Raw genomic sequence first — 16,257 nt, 5'->3', positions numbered from 1 at the left:
TTTGACTGTAATATTAAGCAACATCTGATGCTGAGTGCTCTGATCACTGAGTGCTAACATCTGATCAAGGTGACCAGCTGGATGTCCTGGTGGTTTGCGAACCCAGTCCGCTGAAATTTGCGGCGACTAGTGAACATTACTGCATATGCACCATCTAATCATGATGGTGCCTAGCATGCAGGTCCTCCATGGGGGCATCCACGCGATAAGTCATTGTCTTCTTCATATCGCCCAGGAAGAGACAGGCTATGATGGCGACCACACCAAAGGGAGCAGCCATTATGTAGATCACACGAAGTGAGTCTGCATAGGCATGTTGTAGTGCCGCAAGACCTTTGGCAGTAATCTCTGGAGTTATACCAGGAATTCTGGCTAATGCGCTCGGATCGTTGCCGGTAAGAGCCCCAACAAACGCTTCGATTGAGCTGCTTGCAAGCCCAGCAGTCACTGCAGCCTTGGCGACATAACTCGGGACCTTCGAAATGAGACCATTAGACAAGGCCGTGCTCATACCCGCAGTGAGAATAAGGCCTCCTACTGATCGACTGGAATTCGTCAATGCAGTCGCCGTTGCGATGTGACTGTGCGGCGTTGACAATTGGACAGCAGTCACTATCAAAATCAGTAGAGAACCAAACCCGAAGCCTCCAATCGCTCCGAAGATAAGTTGGTTCGCATTTTGTCCCGGTTGTAAAGTCGCCATGCCGAGAGTGCCGGCGGTAAGGAAGACGAATCCCGCAAGCAGAGGTTCTCGGACTATGCGGAGTTTGGTGCTGACAAGACCCCAGAACGGGCAGCTCAAAAGAAAGAAGCCGTTAAATGCCAGTACACGAACAGCTGTCATGAAAGGGTCTTGGGTAAACAGAAAGTTCGACCTGTCATTGATCAATCAGAAAGATGGGAAGGAGTAGTCAGCGAAACACGTACACAACCCCGTAGAAGACAATGAATCCCATGCCAAGAACACCTTCGATGAATATCAGTGCGTTGCATATGGCGAAGGTCCTGCCTCGGTCCTTTCCTCCTCGGAACAATTCATGGTCGAGCACTCCAGTTGTAGTCCATTTCCATTCGTAGACTCCAAAAAATACAAGGAAAACAAACCCAACAACGAGGGTTGCTAATGTGCGCGCACTAGCCCACGGATAGACACCACCACCGACACTGAGACCGAAGGTGAATAGTGTCAAGCCAATAGTGAGCAAGAAACACCCGGGGATGTCGAGGTGACCTAGTTTCTGCCAGAGTGATAGATGGTCCAGGCGGGTATGTCTCTTTGGAGGGCGGTAGCCCAAAAGTATGCCGATTGCAGCTGCCGCCCAAAAGGCAAACTCGATCCACTAATAAGAGCGTCAACAATATTCATATCAAGGAGACGGTGTACCTGTACGTAGTACTGTCGCCAGCCATTATGGCTGTCTCTCTTGATCAATGCGCCGATGGACAGGGGTCCTACCACGGCCATAAGAGCTGCGACGATCCCTGTGGAGGCTTGAGCCACTATACCAATGTAAGCGGCTGGTCGGCATAAAAAGCGGGGAGGAATGTCCATACTGGGTCTCCACTTTCGAGGCAATATCTCGCTAGGAACCACATAGCTGAGTGGTACAGCTGCTAGTCCGACGCCAAGCAGACACTGTGCCCCAATGACTCTGTTTACTGCGGCACCATTAGAACCTATATTGATTTGACTTGGAATCTGCAGAGCGCTCCAAGAGAGCGGCCAGTCGGGTTCAACTTACTATTGGTGGCTCCGGGCGCGATGGCTGATCCTACCAATGACAAGAGACAAGAGCCCACTAGAATGGGTTTTCGAGCTTGAAAGACATCCGACGCGGAACAGATGACTGGCCCAAGCACTGCCTGAACCAGGATGAGCGCATTGGGAATCCAAGCTTGCTGGACGTTGTCTCCAAGATCCGCACCGATATAGGGCAGCTGAATAGGGAAGCTTGAATTAGCAGCTGTCACAGCAAGTGACAAAGCAAGAAGAGGTTCACTCACCACGGATGGCGGTCCTTGAAAAGCAAGACCTTGGCCAACGAGAAGTAGGTAGATGGAAGCAAGCGCAAGGTATGTCCGCATGTGAAGTTCAGGTTCCTCTTCTTCATTGTCGTAGACGAGATTGTCGAGATTCTCCGTTGTGTTTGAGTCTTGCCTCTCGAGTCGAACAACATCTTCAGTCGTACCGTGGCTCTTATCATCCACCTGTTCCACATGCTTTGGTTTTGCGTTTTCAGTCTCCGCATCGACTTGTTTCTCGGGCACCTTGTTGGATGTCATTGTGATGGAAACGCATGCAATGCTTACAGAGAATGCGGTGAAAGATGTGCATAAAGGCCGAGTAACAGATACGCTTTCGTTTTATGTTGTGTTTCGAAAAGGGGCAAAATCGGATCAACTGCCGCGGGCCACTTCGCCTCGCATAGGTCGAGAAACGTGGAACACAAAGCGTCCGCAGAACTCGTGTCCGATGGCCGTGTTTGACGATAACGTTGAAAGCGCCGTAAACTAATATCTCAAATGAGACAAAGCCCACCTTGATTGGTTCAGGTAAGCCCCGTGGGGTGGGAAGTCCACAAACGCGGGAAAGGCGATCACGGGATCTGGAAACGACGATGCAGGCACGGTTCTCCAGTTTCCCCTCCTTTCGAGGGATTGCATCTCTCTCGATTCAGTGCCAAGTCTTGGATAGTTCGAATACGAGAGCCTAAGCCTTTGAGAAAGACCGACTAGCCAGTCAATACCAGCAACTCAATGCCATATATTATATGAAGGCGCTGTTAGTCGGTAATTCCGGAGTATTAGCATTAAACGTAGGCCCCGGGAAAGTCGGAATAGCTTCTCAGAACTCAAGTTATTGAGCGAGCTAGGATCACAGCTTATCAAACATGCAAATGAAGGTTAACTGAGCGTGAATGTGCGGCCCAGAATGCGACAAGGCTCAGGGAGCTCAGGGGCTCTGAATGCTGATTGGTTGGAGCCAGGGGTTTGACCCACTGCCAGTTGATTGAATTCGAGGCATTTCGAAAATCTGCTTGTCTGTGGATTTTTCAAGGTGGCATGGAAATACCTTCTGGTTGAAATTCACCACGACGCTGGTATTGAGTTCGATCTAGTATTAGCAGGTGCTGGCCCGAAGACTACAGCCCATCCCTAGCGTTTGCGTAGACGCCAAATCTATCGTGGCGCATCGCCTTCGAAACCTTGTCCACCGCTAAAATGTGCATGGCTTTTCATTAGCACATCCATGGGTCAACAGCAGCAGAGACATAAGTCTATAAGTCTACTCCACAATCCCCGCTCCGGACTTATGCCACTATTGGCATCTGCACACTGGTGGGTGTAAGTTTGTGTTCTACTTCCCGGGCTCCCCTGCACCAGGGCGTGCGAACTAGAGCTCCTCCTCAGCGCCACTGGCGGTCTATATCGCTCTAGTTGTTCTGCTTTGCAATCACTGGATCGGCATAGAATATGATTCCATGCCTGCAAGAATTTCGTTGTCTAGACCGTCTGGGCCAAAGCATTTAGCGTACTTTCTGGGGATATCGCGGCTAACTCGGGAGTGATGTTGCGATGAGAGCCTCTTGCCGGTATCTGGTCGGAATCGCGGCACCAGACTAGCATAAACGTAAGTAGGGAAACTCCGATGAAGGGTGAGATGCCGCAGAGTTCTTAATAGATGAAGAGGAAGGAACGCATTTGGTTCCGGCGGCCTCTTGCAGGGCGGCCAAAGGTGGTTTTGATTCCGGAGGGTCGGGATAACCAGGGGGGGAAGGTGGCATGCGTTCAGTTAAAGGAGTCTCCTGGCTCTTTTACGCACACCCTTTATCGCCAACATGTCTCAAGATCGGCCATGGTCTCTCATCCAAGAGTTAAGCGGTATATGTCATTGATCGAGACCTTTCATCCGTGCTTGAAAGACCACACTCCAGCACCGAAAAAATACCAACCGACCACAGCACCTACAACAGCCAACAGGATCCCACGCCAGGGGTATTGGAAATCGGACTACGTCTGGGGGGAGTCCTGCTGCTTTTTGCTTCTATATGGCTTATTAGTATCTGAATCACAATTAAGAGCTTTATACGTACTCTTCCACGCCCTCGACCGCCTCTTCTTCTGCCCTTGCGGCACGACGGCTGGGCGGTTTGTTAGACAGGCTGCTGGGTGGCCTCCTGGGGTAACTGGGGTACGGTTTGATGAGCCCCAGCAGCAATAGCTTGAGAGATGGCAGTGACTAGTGCACCTATCAAGTCTTCGAAGTTAGGGTTTTGCCGTGCTGGTGCATTCTGAAAGGCTCCCGACTGCCCTTTGTCGATCTAGTCACGTCAATCTTGAAAAGTAAAAAGATATTGTACAACATACTCTTCTGCGGCCTCGCACGCCTCTCTTCCTACTTTTTGGGTCGGCAAATTGCCGGGAGCGGGCAGCTTGGGGGGGCTAGACAGTCTGGGTGGACGCAGTAAGAGTTGGCCCTTGGGCGGTTTGCCAAGCCACGGTAGAGATGTCTTGGACCATAGCAGGCTCTAGAGCAGACATCATCCCTTCCATAGTAGCGGTATACTCAGTTTGAGCAGTCTGGGCGCGAGCAGCTTAAAGCAACTTGGAAGGGCCTGAGTGGGACCACCTTCGAGCAGCCTGTGCCTGGGCGGGAGTCAGGTTTGCCTTCGGCATTTCCTTCACATGTGTCAGCCGTGGCTCAGGAGAAGTCGGATCTACTTTTAATGCAAGTATTGTAACCAGGCAAAGTGGCTATGCTGGGATGGTATTGGGGGGAGGGGTGGGAGCAGGAAGGAGAGTTGTCTAGTCACATGTCAAACCAAAATGGGCTGGTAGGGGGAGTGCGGGACAGTTCACAGTGTTGGCAAAGTGCCATTCCTTACAAGATTTAACAGAGTATTCCATGTTTTTGATGCTGTCTACCTGTCCCTGAGTGTTTAATTGGCCCGTTCCTACTTCTCAGTGCCGGCGCCGTGCTATCCGCTCGCTGCCCTAGCCGCTCCCGCTCTGGGGGTGGTGTTGATCTGTCAGTAGCAGCCAGAAACGCGTTCTCGATTCCCAAGCTGCTGGACAGGCCTCTGTGCGTTGTTGCACGTGCACGCTAAACCCTGAAATGCTCTGTTACAATATAATCACGACAGCGTTATGGCTTCCCACGGATTGGTGGGCGTAAATTTCCCCTCGACCATGCAAGTGCGCGGCACGTTCGCGGGCATCTTATTCCGCCAGGTCCAGCTCTCCGGGGGCCCCGTGGTGTGGTATGCAGGACCGACAGAGTGTGATCCGGTCACGACGTCCTTGCCGAACATGACGCGCTCGAACACGCGGTAGACGGCCTCGGGTGCGTACGCGCTGACCGAGTGGCCAGCGTCCAGGATGCGCGAAAACGAGAGCGGACCATACTGTTTGACGAGGCCCTGTTTGGCGCCGGGCGAGATGCCCTGAATCGGCTCGTAGCCCGCGGCCGCGAAGCCCTTCTGGTTCGCCCACTTGGCCGCTTTTGCTGTGGCTTCGCCACCCGTCCAAGGGCAGCGGTAGTCCCTGTCGCCAAAAACGAAGGCGAGCTTGACGCCGGTGCCCAGTAGGTATTCGATGTTCGGCATCCCAGCCTGTCGGAACGAGTCGCCTGTGCCGAGGAACTGGTATGGCGTGGGCAGTCCGTAGAGGCCCGTGATCAGCTCTGAGTCGTACGTGAAGTTCAACGGCACGCCGAGGGAAGACTGCACTTCCGGCAGGTTCAAGTAGTTCGTCACGGCGACGTCGTAGGGACATGGATCCGGGTTCAGAATTGCCACGTCGAAGTCGCTTCGCTAGATTTCTTTGTTAGTATCTCCTGCCTTCCTCTCTAATCGATGGGGAATCTTATATAGCTTACATTGTTCAGTGCGTCAAATACGCTCATGATACCGAAGCAGACTTCCGAAGCCTCCATGCAGGCTTCGTTGACGGTTTGGTTGTTTCCGTTGAATCCTGGGTCGCCAATCTTGCCGAGCGATCGACAGGTCTTGATGAGCTCCATGCAGCCCTCGGGTTTTGTTATGTTATCCATTGCCTCCTTGTAGACCGCTTGGGGAATGAAATGGATGTCGTAGGTATTGTTGTAGGCAAATTGAGGATAGCCTTCTATGGAATATTCGAAATCTATGCAAGCATTGGTCAGTCCCAGAGCGTCGAGTGTCAACTTCTTTGGCTGCAAAGGATGTTTGGCTGGAAGATCCTTGAGACTTTTGCTGAAGACGGCTGCCGTCTCCGGCCCCCAAAATCCTCCGTATGAGTTGGCCCAGATGCTGAGCTTGTTGGACGAGGTCGAATACTCTGGAAAGGAGGAGAGCCAGTGCTCGGCGGCATGCCACAGAGCTCTCGCGCTCGACACGGTTGTATTTGTGCTATGCAAGGGATCTTGACTGGAAAACGTGCCGACTTGGAAGGTTGCATTTGTCTCTGGCAAAGCTGAGGTATTGAAATTCTCGGGAGTAATCATCTGCGTCTCAATGTTGAAAGTCCCATTGACAAGCTCGTCGTATGAGAAACCGGTCTGAACAGGTTGATCCAAGTAAAGCACGTTGACGTAGTTGTTCAATGACCAAGGGTTGATCGTTGTATCGTTGCCAGCGACATTGACATAGCACGGTCCACTTTCGCTTGCCAGAGCCGTATATATTGAGCTTTCACCAGGACCTCCAGCAAGATAGACACCAAGCGGAGCGGTGGAGGCATTGTGTCGTGCTTCGAAATAGATGAAATAGGTGTTTATATCGAAACCGCCAACATCTGGCAGGAGAGAACCAGGAAGATGGACGTAACCACTGTAGGATCTGACTCCGTTTGTGGTCTCGCAGACGTCGGTCTGTCGTTTCGTGAGGGGTGGTATTATTCGATTGTACGCATGATGCTCACCTCTTTATAAGAGATCTTCACTTGCGAGTTGACCTTTGAAGTAACAACATTAAGTCCACTGGGGATTGGAGGGAATTGCGCCCAAGAGATAGAAAGTATCACAAACAGCGAAAGACCAATAGTAAATTGGTTCATCTTCATCAGCATCAAGGAGATACGATCGTGAACGGCCTGGTTTCATACGAGCAATAACCACCGGAAGATCCACGGTTTATATTTGTTTTCTTCCTCAAAGCCTTTGGCGCCTGATGCTGCCTGCTAATGAACCAATTCGCAAATCCCACGGCTATGCTCTCGTGAATGTAAAGCCAGAAAGGTGGATGTGAAATGTACGGGGTTGAAGATGGCATTGCCGTGGCTTACAGGGCACTGCAAATGCTGTTCCGCCTCGTATAATGGCGGCGGAGCTGGTTCGGGAAGAGCTTCTTCTACCGACCAGGTTGTTCCATATGAAAGCATGGTGCAATTGGAGTCTGCTGAAGCTCTTTTGGACCCGGTTATAGGATGTGAATTGTTGATCGACAGGCTCCCAAGACAAGCTTCGCTTCAAAGCGGTTAGTGAGTACGAGGGGAACAAGTGGGACTTAGTGTAAACGAGATGGCGGCAGGACACACTCTCGATCCCGCCAATAAACGATAATTCAACGCCCGAATTCAGGCCCCCAAGCGTAAGGTGTATTATATAACGTACAGGGGTCTGTCGACGCTAATAACCGCAGAAGGAATGGCGATCTAGGCTGTGAGAAGATGGGGGGGGGGGGGGGGGCTGCTGCGACGGGTATGTATCATACGGAGAAAGAACGGCCTGGTGAACGCATGACCAGACTGAAATCGACAAATCTCGTGGCAGTCCGGGGGTTATCGTTCAAGAGACTGCTCCAATTCGTCCCCATGCCTTGCCAAATATTTGATTCCCTTTCTTGAACCATAGAGCAGTCACTTGTAGAAGACAAGACCCAGTCGTGTGAAATGGAAAGTTTGAATGTACTCAAGTTAGTGCGAGCCAACATCCTTATCCAACTCATCAGGCCCCCTGTGATTTCTTCCGAGTGTGTTGGCCTGTCCAAATAGAACACGTATCGCCACTACACTAGTGACAAGATGAGAGAGTGGGAAGGTCATGTTCGATGAAAGGGACGAAGATGTACTGAGAGTGATACTTACAGTGGTTTGACCTGCTCCATTCCGATTTTCTACATAGACCATGAGAGGTAGATCGCTGGCCAAATCCGTGTCAGCTTGATATATTGTATGGACGAGTGGGCGAGCCGGATGTTGGTTCAACCCAGTCCCAATAGAACAGTGCTGAGGCAAACCGGGTAGTACCTGAATCTCCAGACTGGGGGCGCTGGAACCAACCTCGTCATGAAGACAATCTACAGCAATGAGTGTTGTCCAGCCACGAATTCATGCTCGAAAAAGCCCCCTACCTTGATCAGAAAGTGCCACATCGTTCACTTCTTTCGGATTGAGCGCATTGAAGCCCCAAAGCTCAAGCACAATACTGTCGAGTCTGTCAAAGATTAAGAGTACGATGGCGTTTTGATTGTGATTTCGCTTGTCCGAGACCCAGTGACAACTTTTTCATCAGCCACGATGCAGGTTTTTTTTTCTTCAGGGTACACAGCGCGCACTGAATGCTTGAAGGGGTAGAGTCACATGTGACCATCACCTACTGCTACATCTTATTCATCGGAATAAGATGCAAAAGTGTATTGCAGGAGCACGCTCGCAGCAGTCGCGTCCGCCAAGCCACATACTTGTGAAACAAGCTGCACACCATTCCTCGTTGATTAGTATATAATTTATAGGCCTGGAAATCTGTGCAACATTTCCCCGTTTGAAAGAAGTGCGACAGCGATAATGAGACCTCGTGATAGCAACACTTTGAGTAGGGGATCTGTTCAGTTCTGATCGGGTTTGGCGGGTGGGGCCTTTCTCCCAATATGTGCTCGCTGTTGCCAAAGGTAGCAGGATGGTCTCGCCATATCACAAGAACAATTAGATCCTCAGTCGCTGTTGTAAGATTGCTCGATAACCCCCCCTCACCGGGAGGGGTTCAGGAGCCGCAACACCCGTTGAGGTCTGGTTGTAGGGAGAAAAGGTAAGCTAAGAGCCGCCCGGTCTGAACTTTTTTGCTCACCAGAAAAACTCACCGTTCGATTCCTCGCGGTGCCAGGGCGGCTTTCTTACTTCTCCAATGTCAATAGAATTTGATGAATGTATGGTAGATGAGAAGTGAAGATGGTGAGTGAAGCGGCTGTTGTTTCTAATGACTTTCCCGGTCGCCGGCTAATATTCGGAGCAAACAGTGGGGCTTGGCGAATCCCCGCCATCGTCATCCGCTCATCGCTGCTTTGCTGTAACCTGCAACCTACAATAAGCTCCAAGCAATTGTAGGATAACATTTAATTTCAGACGACCTTCATCCAAGATTACCGGCTGCTGTATATATCTTCAAGTATCATAACCTTCAAAATAAGCCCTGCGGACACTTCTTCACTCGCACCATCACGATATATCCAACTACTTGCTCTCTAGCTAAACGCCTTAACTGCTAGCCGCTGTATCCGCCCGGGAACTGTTGTCGTGCGTCGGCGTTTGGGATTCCCAGACGCTTTCATATCGAGATGTCTGGCCTCGAAAAGGCTCTCTTCAACCTCAAGGTGCGTTCTCAGCATTAGCACATCTACGATCCGGCTGCGGGCTGCGGGCTGCGTGATCAACGTCCGACAAGCAATGGTTGCCGGGTGCACTTCAATCACCACTACTCTCTTCCAGCGCAGTTGATTCTGACTATTCTACTTTCAGTTCACGTCGAAACAGCTCAACAGGCAGGCTGCCAAAGCCGACCGAGACTCTCGCGCCGAACAGGCCAAACTCAAGAAAGCCTTGACTCAAACTCCGCCTCAGCCCCAGATCGCCCGTCTCTACGCCACGAACTCGGTCCGCAATTCTCAACAAAGAATCCAGCTTCTTACCTTGGCAGCGCGGATCGATGCTGTCGCTGCCCGCGTTCAAACTGCCATCACCATGCGCACCGTGACTGCGTCAATGGCACAGACGGTTAAGGGAATGGATGCTGCATTAAAGAACATGGACCTGGAAAAGATAGGAGCTGTGATGGAGAAATTTGAAGCACAATTTGAAGATCTAGACGTTGTCTCCGGCTATTATGAGGGTGTAGCAGGTGGCGTCGAGAGCCAACAGGTTGGTGTTGAAGGCCAGAGTGAGGTGGAGGCCTTGATGAGCCGCGTCGCCGATGAAGCAGGAGTTGAATTGTCCCAGGAAATGCAGCAGAATGTTCCGGAGCATGAGCTGCCGGCAAATGAATCGGCAGAGAGGGCGAAACTTGAGGAAGGCTTGGGAGACAGGTTGAGAGCCCTCAGAAATTGAGCGGTCATTGGCAGGGTTTTCCCAGGGGCTTAGCCGTTGCAGAATCGAATTTACGCTAAGTAGATTGCTTCAAGCGAGAAAACAATCGGGAAATGGCATGCGGCGTTTGCGGGTTCTATATTGCTTTCTTAATCAACATGATAGCTCAGCACCCGGAGACCTAGGTGAAACAGGTGTGCTGGTTGTTTCCAAAGCCTCGCCGATACGTGAGACGTATTCGTGAATCAACCGCAAGAACCGACGATTGTGAGTAGGTCGAATCACGCACCGCAACACATTGATGCCTACCTGGGGCTAAGAGATCTCTATCACACGCCGGCGACACAGGTAGGGAAGCGCGGACGAGTGTGTCAGTATGTGTTGAAAAGCATGTTAAACTTAAACAACGGTTTAGTATCTCGAGAATCAAACTCCCTATGTACCTCCTTGCATTCCTTCCAACTTCTCGTTCTCCACGGCCCTCAATCTCTCCTGCCGCCGCGCCTCAGCGACCTGATTGTCCTCGATGATCTGCGCCTTTGCTCCAGCCCAGGGTTTGCGTCCATGACCCATATCGAACAGGCGCCAGATGGCGGGCGAGAACAGGCCGTTTTTGCACAGTCTGTAGAACGCGGGGTCGGTCCACCAGAAGCGCCAGGCGCGCCAACTGAAGGGGGAGAAGAAATGTGCAAATATGCCCGTGCCGGCCGTGCGGTCCAGCCAGCGCAGGTGGTCCGGCGCGGATAGGAAGACGGCGAAGTAATGGGCCGTGGAATTGTATCTCTTGGCGAGTCTCTGGCGCCAGGCCAGGTGCGAGCGGTGCCATTGGCGCATCTGGCTGAGCGGCGGGAGGTGCGATCGGCCCTGCCAGATTTGCGATATGGCCATGACCACCAGCTCGAATTGCACGAAGCCCGGGAACGGGAAGGCGCCCTGGCCCAGGAATGCCAGCGAGTTGCGAACGTCCAGGTTTGGGTGGAGGGGGAAGATGTTGCGGAAGAGAAGAGGCGGTTCATCGGCTACTGGGTAAGGGTTGTATTCCTTCGGTGCACAGGTCACGGCCGACTCGTAACCGGTTGTGTAGATTATGGTGTTGATGTCGTCGAGCACTCGCCCGTCGATCAACTTGACGGTATTCGGTCCGATGATCTCTTGAACACCCCACACGGGTTCCGCAAACCCGTTCTTGAGATGAGGATAGATGGCGTCGGCTATCAGAGGCGGGGTTGTGGCTACTGACGGTGCTGGTGTAAGGCCCCATTCTTCGCGCTGCTGCGGGAAGGACTTCTTCGACATCCTCGCAAATATCCTGTCAAGAAGCCACCCCCAGAGATTCGGAAACCATTTTTCCATGAAAACCTGTATGAACATGAACGACACGCTTTGCGCCTGGTCGTAAGTTTTGCCGTCTGGGCCATAGCGAGAAATCTGTGAATGAGGCATTTAGTAGCGTGTAGAATCTCAGCTGGGGGAATGTTGGCGTACCAGTAGCAGGCCATTTCTGTGCGCAATATAGACCTTTCTGGCGTACGGAGCCAGTTCAACCACCAAGTCCTGTGCAGTGGCGCGAAATCCTACTAGGAGGACGTTCTGCCCTTGGAACCGAGACGGATTGGGGAAATTGAGTGCATGGAGGACGTCTCCCTCGAACTTCGTGATGTCCTTCAACTTAGGTGACCGCGGAATGACGAAAGTGCCCGGTGAAATTATCAGCTTGTCAAAAAAGCCAGTGCTCATGGATCCATCCTGCACATATTCCACGGCCCATTTGCCGTGGACCCGCGAAAAAGTCTTGACTTCTGCATTGAGACGGATATGCGGGCGCAGGCCAAAGTTGTCACAGTAACTCTCCATATACTGCCAGATTTGCCTGGCCGTCGGGAAATCGTCTATTGCATCCGAGAATGGATAGTCTGAGATGGCGCTGCGGAATCGACTGCTGTTGAAAACAGTCCTCTCCGTGACCGAGAGGGTAGAATCATACGACTGCTTCCAGAGCCCTCCCACCCAGCTTCGCTTCTCGAACCCGGAGACTTCAAATCCATCCTCCTTGAGGTTCTTCAACGCCATGAGCCCCAGAGGGCCCATTCCAACGACGGCGACTGTAACGGTCATGGTTCCCAACAAAACGATGACTCCAAAGTGGCTTATTACTAACCTTATTGCGTCCGGGCGTGGTGGTGATTTGAGATTGCGTAGGCAGCAACGATGCCCTTATATCCATTTGTACATTTGCATAAGCCGAGCGCCATCCCACTCCGTTGCCGTTGCCGGGCATATCGTGTGCTTTTGGAGGAGAACAATGGAGTTGGAACGATCGGTGAGCCTCCAATGTAGGGGGTGAAGGCACACTGACGCGAACTCTTTGGACACCATGGTCAGAACGAGAGCCGAAGATCCTACCTGATTGGAGCTTTTACAGGTGCCTTTGAGCTTGGGTTTGGAGCAATACTTTCACGATATACAATACCAATGGCTGTTTACCAGTCTGTCCATTTGTGGAAGAGCCGGGATCAGACACAGTCAGCGATTGCCACCATGCCATCGTGGGGAGGCTGGGCGCCTTATGGCTGGGCTCATTGTTGAAAGGCCCTCGCGCATTCAGGCCTGCCTTGAGGCAAACACTGTTCAGACGAGATTGCAATAAGGCTCGAATCCAGAGGCTGACTCTCGCGGTCGGTTTGGCTGGCTTTCACGGCGAGAATGATATACGTCGGAAAGACGTATGCTGACACTGCCAAGACACTCTCATAGTATCTCCTCAGCTGATGGAGGTGTCTCCCAAGCCATGGAGCACACCCGCATTGCTTGCTCTGGCGCTGACAGGTACATGTGGATGGACCAGTTCTTTCGTCACATGATTCTGAAATGAGCAAAAGAGGAAGGTAGTAGTAAGACAGGTTCTTGTCGCTTTATCATCTGGCTCTGTCTCCTAGATGGCCAATATAGGCTCCATCTGCAGTTGTCTCGATCCGATATTGGCCAGTAATGTGGACGGACTGCGGAGGTCGTAATAATAGGTAATTGGAAATGTGCACAATGGAATCAGCACGTGCACGGACCGGGAAGCCGTCCTCGATCGACGGATATAAAATTTCATTGGAGCCTTGTGACATGGACCTCGTGCGCTTATCTTCGGGACGTCATATGGCGGATATAAGTCCGCAGTCATTGTAGTCAGTCAACTATGTCCTTCCCGAGGACGAGAGTAGCGTGCCTCCAACGGACTGTGACTGTTATGATACTGTCTAGCAACACAAATGCCTAGGAAGCGTGCCTTGAGTATGTGTTGTCTCAAGTTCTCAAGCATGATTATTTTGCAAGGCTGATATGGGGTTGGTAGAACTCCAATATCTCCTTCGTTAACGCCTCTCTCACTATTGAGCCACACAGTTTTGCGTAGGGGTTCGTCTTCACAGCTAGCTGCCGTGCCGTTTCATTTCCATAGCGGCCTCCCAACCCAAGCTCCCGACTTGCAGCTTCCTCGAGCTCCTGAATCGATAAATCTCTAAGATGTGGTAGCGCTGCTAACAGCTTTCGACTATCTTCAGACTTGCTCGCCAGCAGCAGTAAATAGCCTCTGTGCGTATGTGCTGATGCCAGAACCTTTGCATCAAGGTCAGAAAGTATTACATCTGGTCCACTTGGAGTCGTGAGTGAAATGGCCTGGGCGAGGTCTTGAAAGATTTCAACCACAGTACATGGATTCCTAGGGAGATCCTCGTCCCTTATGAGCATTCTTCGAGCTTGCGCCCTGTTGTTCCACGCAGACGCATAGGAAGGTTCATTTGCGATGATTTCGCTTAACTGAGAGATTGAATGCTCGATATCAGCGGGTTGGGGCTGCTCCAAATTGACTGATTGTAGTGCAAGGCGTTCCTGCTCCCGAAGTCTCTTTAGACTGCTTGGCACCTGGTCATCTAGCAATCTGTTTTCGACTTGTGTGGCGCTTGTGAGTGACAATTCTGGATCGAATAGTGCCGATAAGACATTGGTATCATTCGCGCTCAATTTAGACGTTTCCATTCTGAGACGGCGTTTGGAGGCAGGAAGACGTTTGCCCAAAGGATGATCGTTGATTAACTCAATTGCAACGAGTTGTTCCACTGCAGTCGCGGAAAGACAACCTCGCGTAGTATGATGCGAACCAGGTATGATACTTTCAAGTTGAAATAGAGCTTTCCGAGTCCCTCAGCTCAGACGCCGATTTTGTTGAGGCAATATTCGCTTATTCCCGGAATACGCCCCCGGGAGTGCCTTGGTGCCTTCCGTCCCCACAGCCACGGAAGAATTGCTCTGTGGGCATAAGAGCAGTGAATATCATCCCAATGCTGGCTGATACTGGATGCCAACTCGTTCGTGCACATTGCAGGCTCTTCTTCGTCTTTACAACTTCCCATTCTGTTGGACAGCCACCATATTCAGAATGGCACCTATTGCTCTGGACCCGACACCAATCCCAACCCATGAATTGGGACAGAAGACAATACATGGAAACATGGCCACGCCAGAGCCATTGCCCAAAACTCCCAAAAATATTGCCAGTTATCGAGGGTATGACCATGTTGCATGGTGGGTAGGAAATGCCAAGCAGGCGGCAGCATTTTATGTCTCTCGAATGGGCTTTCAGAGGATCGCATACCGTGGGCTAGAAACTGGTTCGAGAGTGGTTGCTTCTCACGTCGTTCGTAACGGAGACGTCGTCTTCGTGCTTAGTTCACCGCTGCACGGGCCTGATTCAAAGGTGCCGTGGCTCTCAGACGAAGACCGAACTCTGTTAAAAGAGATGCACGATCATCTCAGCACCCATGGAGATGCAGTCCGGGATGTTGCATTTGAGGTGGATGATGTTACTGCGGTATATAACGCGGCTGTTTCAAAAGGCGCACATCCTGTTGAAGCACCCAAAAGCACATGCGATGACTTTGGAACAGCCAAGGTGGCCTCGATCAGAACGTACGGCGACACTATTCATACTCTCATTGAGCGCCACAAGTACACCGGGGCCTTTTTGCCGGGATATCGAACGGTGACAGATCTGGAGAGGAGCGCTACTTACCTTCCCTCAGTTGACTTGACCGTCATTGACCATTGCGTGGGTGAGTTGAACTTTCTGATGGCGTGGGAAGCTCCTGTTCTGACTTCTCCAGGGAACCAGGACTGGGATGAAATGGAGACCGCTTGCGAGTATTATGAGAAAACGCTCGGCTTTCATAGATTCTGGTCTGTCGATGACAAGGATATCTGTACCGACTATTCTGCGTTGAAGTCGATAGTGATGGCCAGTCCCGACGAGAAGATCAAAATGCCAATCAACGAGCCGGCAAAAGGTCTTCGGAAATCACAAATAGAAGAGTATGTTGACTTTTATAATGGGGCTGGCGTTCAACATATTGCACTGAGGACCAACGACGTCATCACAACGGTGACCAACCTGAAAGAGAGGGGAATCGAGTTCATCAGTGTTCCGGACACTTACTATGAAAGCATGTCGAAAAGGCTCGAAAGCGCGGGCATGAAGCTGAACGAAGATTTTGCTGCTTTGAAGAAGCTCGGCATTCTTATCGACTTCGACGAGCGCGGGTACCTACTCCAGCTCTTTACCAAGCACCTAATGGACAGACCCACGGTGTTCATCGAAATCATTCAGAGAAATAACTTCTCTGGGTTCGGGGCTGGTAATTTCAAAGCCCTGTTTGAGGCGATCGAGAGGGAGCAGATGGCGCGCGGCAATCTGTAGCTGTCACCTAAACGTAACATTGTTGCACACTTTGCTAATGTAACAGTTCATTGCCGGTCATGCGAAAAGATAATGAAATATAGGCATCTCGTAGACTTGTGGGTTGAGAGTGCCGTCATCGAATTGCCGCATTAGAGATTGCCGGAAGCAAGACACTTCAAATTATGATGCGTCCTTCATGAAGTCACCTGCCTTCTGCTCGATCATTACACCGTTGTCGCAAGATACATGAATATGCGCTG

General features: G+C 51.3%; 6 protein-coding genes across 6 annotated transcripts; 2 read left to right on the top strand and 4 right to left on the bottom strand.

The window, feature by feature from the left end:
- Window positions 1-154: 154 nt before the first annotated feature.
- Window positions 155-2,283, bottom strand: Z519_04158 (uncharacterized protein; the record flags this gene model as incomplete). The annotated part of the gene is made up of 6 exons (XM_016761904.1): window positions 155-875; window positions 928-1,340; window positions 1,391-1,500; window positions 1,555-1,659; window positions 1,743-1,938; window positions 2,005-2,283. 6 exons carry the CDS (start codon window positions 2,281-2,283, stop codon window positions 155-157), a joined length of 1,824 nt encoding a protein of 607 aa, XP_016622242.1.
- Window positions 2,284-5,135: 2,852 nt separating this feature from the next.
- Window positions 5,136-7,035, bottom strand: Z519_04157 (uncharacterized protein; the record flags this gene model as incomplete). The annotated part of the gene is made up of 3 exons (XM_016761903.1): window positions 5,136-5,813; window positions 5,879-6,850; window positions 6,901-7,035. 3 exons carry the CDS (start codon window positions 7,033-7,035, stop codon window positions 5,136-5,138), a joined length of 1,785 nt encoding a protein of 594 aa, XP_016622241.1.
- Window positions 7,036-9,530: 2,495 nt separating this feature from the next.
- Z519_04156 (uncharacterized protein) lies at window positions 9,531-10,296 on the top strand (the record flags this gene model as incomplete). The annotated part of the gene is made up of 2 exons (XM_016761902.1): window positions 9,531-9,566; window positions 9,712-10,296. The coding sequence occupies 2 exons, from the start codon at window positions 9,531-9,533 to the stop codon at window positions 10,294-10,296; spliced, it is 621 nt and encodes a 206-aa protein (XP_016622240.1).
- A 414-nt stretch (window positions 10,297-10,710) lies between these two features.
- Z519_04155 (uncharacterized protein) lies at window positions 10,711-12,390 on the bottom strand (the record flags this gene model as incomplete). The annotated part of the gene is made up of 2 exons (XM_016761901.1): window positions 10,711-11,703; window positions 11,761-12,390. The coding sequence occupies 2 exons, from the start codon at window positions 12,388-12,390 to the stop codon at window positions 10,711-10,713; spliced, it is 1,623 nt and encodes a 540-aa protein (XP_016622239.1).
- Window positions 12,391-13,587: 1,197 nt separating this feature from the next.
- Z519_04154 (uncharacterized protein) lies at window positions 13,588-14,301 on the bottom strand (the record flags this gene model as incomplete). Its single annotated transcript, XM_016761900.1, has 1 exon — window positions 13,588-14,301. The coding sequence occupies one exon, from the start codon at window positions 14,299-14,301 to the stop codon at window positions 13,588-13,590; it is 714 nt and encodes a 237-aa protein (XP_016622238.1).
- A 400-nt stretch (window positions 14,302-14,701) lies between these two features.
- On the top strand, window positions 14,702-16,015 carry Z519_04153 (4-hydroxyphenylpyruvate dioxygenase; the record flags this gene model as incomplete). Its single annotated transcript, XM_016761899.1, has 2 exons — window positions 14,702-15,374; window positions 15,426-16,015. The coding sequence occupies 2 exons, from the start codon at window positions 14,702-14,704 to the stop codon at window positions 16,013-16,015; spliced, it is 1,263 nt and encodes a 420-aa protein (XP_016622237.1).
- Window positions 16,016-16,257: the final 242 nt, after the last annotated feature.

This window comes from Cladophialophora bantiana (assembly GCF_000835475.1).
Source record: "Cladophialophora bantiana CBS 173.52 unplaced genomic scaffold supercont1.5, whole genome shotgun sequence".
In the NCBI taxonomy this organism is placed as follows: domain Eukaryota; kingdom Fungi; phylum Ascomycota; class Eurotiomycetes; order Chaetothyriales; family Herpotrichiellaceae; genus Cladophialophora; species Cladophialophora bantiana.
This window is presented reverse-complemented; position numbering and strand designations above follow the sequence as displayed.